The 3,032-nt window shown below is 60.7% G+C and overlaps 1 protein-coding gene across 1 annotated transcript; it reads right to left on the reverse strand.

Annotated features, from left to right (window-relative positions):
- Positions 1–216: 216 nt before the first annotated feature.
- LOC137922957 (uncharacterized) lies at positions 217–2,751 on the reverse strand. Its single transcript, XM_068766072.1, has 3 exons — positions 2,620–2,751; positions 2,396–2,554; positions 217–2,316 (listed from the first exon to the last, which is right to left on the reverse strand). The coding sequence occupies exons 1-3, from the start codon at positions 2,749–2,751 to the stop codon at positions 217–219; spliced, it is 2,391 nt and encodes a 796-aa protein (XP_068622173.1).
- Positions 2,752–3,032: the final 281 nt, after the last annotated feature.

Raw genomic sequence — 3,032 nt, forward strand, 5'->3', positions numbered from 1 at the left:
AAGGTGCAGGGTGGGGTACCCTCTCCGCCCCTCCAGTAGAAAGCTACGGACCCTGAGTCGTCGCCGAACCAACGAGGATGGTCAGGCACGTTATAGGGCTCCGCTACTACTGACAAGGCAACCCGAAACTCGTCGACGGTCTGCATCAGCAAGTCCTGAGCATTCCGGCAATGGTTCAGGTTACCTTGGAGGACTCTGAAGGGCGGGAATAGAGGTCTAAGCGACCTCCATGTCCGAGCTTACGCCCGGCGCTGCGGTCGGTGCCGCTGCGGCCGCCGTGCTGGTGGTCGCAGGCGGAGTCTTTTTACTCCTCCTGCCTTTACCCGGCGTTGGGCCGCACCTCTTACCCAGCCGGTGGTTGGAGGGCAACCCAAGGTCTGAGCACAGAGGGCATTTGAGTGCGGATGACACGCACTCTCTTGCCTTGTGCCCAGACTCGCCACATGCGAAACACCGCATGCTCCGGTTTACAGAGTTGGGACACCTGGCGCCGACGTGTCCCTTCTCCAGGCACCGGAAGCAGTGCATGGGTCTGGGTTCCAGGGGTGCCACCCTCACCGAACCCCAACCCACACGCACGCGCCCCGCAGTCACCAGAGCATGGGCCACCTTGACCGGGCACCGCAACCAGCAGGTGCCCATGCTCGTGTTTGTTCGGTGGACGTCCCCGACCTTGACGTCGTCCACCGAACAGCCGCCCGCCTCTGCCACTGCTTCCGCGACCTCGCCCGGACTGACGGCGTCGTCGAGGTCCCTCAAGCGGATTTCGCTCGTCTTGACGGGGCGGCTGATCTTAACCGCCACATCGCGAAGGACCTCACGCATCCTCGCCGCGAGGTCGTCTGCCTTTCGGCCACAGTCTTCTCCACTGATCTCCAAGAGGAGCGCTCCAGTCAAGGCACGTTTTTGGCGCAGAGCCTCGATGCCGAGGTCCGCCAGCCGTATTCTTGCCTTCGCCGCCTTTACTACCTCTGCATAGGTGGAGGTGGAGCCTTCCGGCAGCGTAACCGTCACGGCCGCCGTAGTGGGAGCTCGCTTCGCCTTCTTGGTCCCGCGGCTCCTGGGTGCGGCAGGCGGTTTAGCACTCGGACGAGGCACGGGCCGTGGCGCCGACCTGGGTTTTCGGGCAACCTCAGCCCAGGTGTTCCGGGTCGTGATCGCCGACGCTGCCGGAGGCGGTGCTGTCACTGGAGGCAGTTCCGGCACAGGAGGAGGCGCAGTCTTCCTCCTGGGGCGCCTAGACCGCCGCGGTCGCGGCGGCTGCGATGCCGGCGGTGCTTGTGGAGGCTGCGGCGGTGCGATCGGCTCGGAAGGGGCGGTCGACTGAGTCGGACGCGGTCCAGTCCTACTGGCGGCCAACGGCGGCCTTATTGCCCTGTCGGGGAACAGTTTGGCCTCGAAGGCAGCCAGTTTCGATTCGATGAGGGCTCCAATGCGATGCATGAGCCCCTCTTCGGTAGACGCGGACGTCCTTGGCACTGGTGCTGGCCGGGCCCGCGGAGGCGCGGGGGCAGCTGCCTTGGCCTGCTCCGTTGTAGCACTACGGATGCGACGAAGCTCCATCGTGAGGCTTTCCACTTTCGCAGAAAGGCTGGAAAGCTGAGAACGCAATTCTGCGTTTTCTTGCTCTAACTTCTCGACGGTGGAGTCGCCCGCCGTCCTGCGCGACATCTCCTCCAATGCTGCCTTGACGTTCCGCGCAGCGAGCCTCAGGCTACGCACGTACGTGCCCTTGAGGTTGCTGGACCGGTCCGTCACCTTCTCGATAGCCAGGAGGTTGGTCTCTGCATATTGCCGGGGATCAGCACATGCTCGCAATTCGCGAGCCAACTGCTCCTGACTCGGGAGCCCTTTCTTCGACCTAGTGCGCAATGGCTGCACAGAGGGGTCGAAAAGTCCCTCCTCGTCACTGTCGGTTCCGCCGACCGTCTCCGTGCCCTCGGTCTCCTGGGCAGAATAAGCCGCATATTTTGCGGCCACAGCACCAGGGCTCGGAGGCTTGGCCTTTCTCTTACCGGCCCTCGAGAACGCGCCAGGGCCGACCGATGCGCGAGAGGCGTCTGATCCGCCGTCGCTTTCTCCGACCGTACTAATCGCCAAACCGGCGGAGCGCATAGATCGCCCGCGCTTATCACGTACCGAGCCTGATGGACGGCCCGGCACCTCCGGCTCTTTAAAATTTTGGGCCCCGGATGTTAAGGGCCCAGCGGCAGACGCTGAAGCGTTGCCGCGACGCAAGTTTTTGCCCCCCCCAGATACGGCGGGGCTGCCTGGGCAAGGCCCAGGGGTGGATTCTCCAGCATCGCTGGTACCACCCTGGGGAAAATTTGTTTTTTTAACTGCGTCCATTATTTTTTTTTTCCTTTTAAGGGTGAGGTCCCTTCGCGCTTGTGACTGAACTCCCTTCCAGCCATTCATCCCGTCGGCACGGTCCAACCTTGGGATTAGGGTTATTTTTGAAGAGGTTTTCTTCCTCGCAGCTCCGTACAGGTACGGAGCCCCCGGTCCCTACTGGGATTACGGGTTGTCCGGTGTCGGCAGAAGCCGAGTGCACCTGGCACATCACCGCACTGGTCACATCCTCTGTCCCATCTCTTAAAGATGGGTACGGGATGCTACCTCAAGCCTGAGCGGCTCGTCTCTCGGACTGTTCAGTCCTTGGCCGTTTCTCGGTTCTGGGAAGAACCGATGGTACGCCCCTAACCCTGCCAGTTTTGGTCCACGCCGGAACATGCCCAATACCACCCACATCTGGGTGGCGCTCCCCCATCCGCCACCCGGGGGACGCGCCCGATGGAAGGTCTGGCAACTCCACACGGGATCATCTCAGCCCTACCTTAACTGAGTAAATGTAATGCTGTTTAATCCAAGAATATGTTCGTGTACATGTGTTTGTAGAATAAGCATTATTCTCTTGAGTGGAAGATTAGAAAGAAAACATTCTCATTAATATGGCGTATCTTTTATCAACCACCCACTCTGTCTCTTAGTCCGCTTACCTGTTCATGAATGAAAAACATTCTCCACCTTAA

Source organism: Battus philenor, unplaced genomic scaffold (assembly GCF_028537555.1).
Source record: "Battus philenor isolate CCGP_79_NKW_IND1 unplaced genomic scaffold, ilBatPhil1.0.hap1 SCAF_20, whole genome shotgun sequence".
NCBI classification, from domain to species: Eukaryota; Metazoa; Arthropoda; class Insecta; order Lepidoptera; family Papilionidae; genus Battus; species Battus philenor.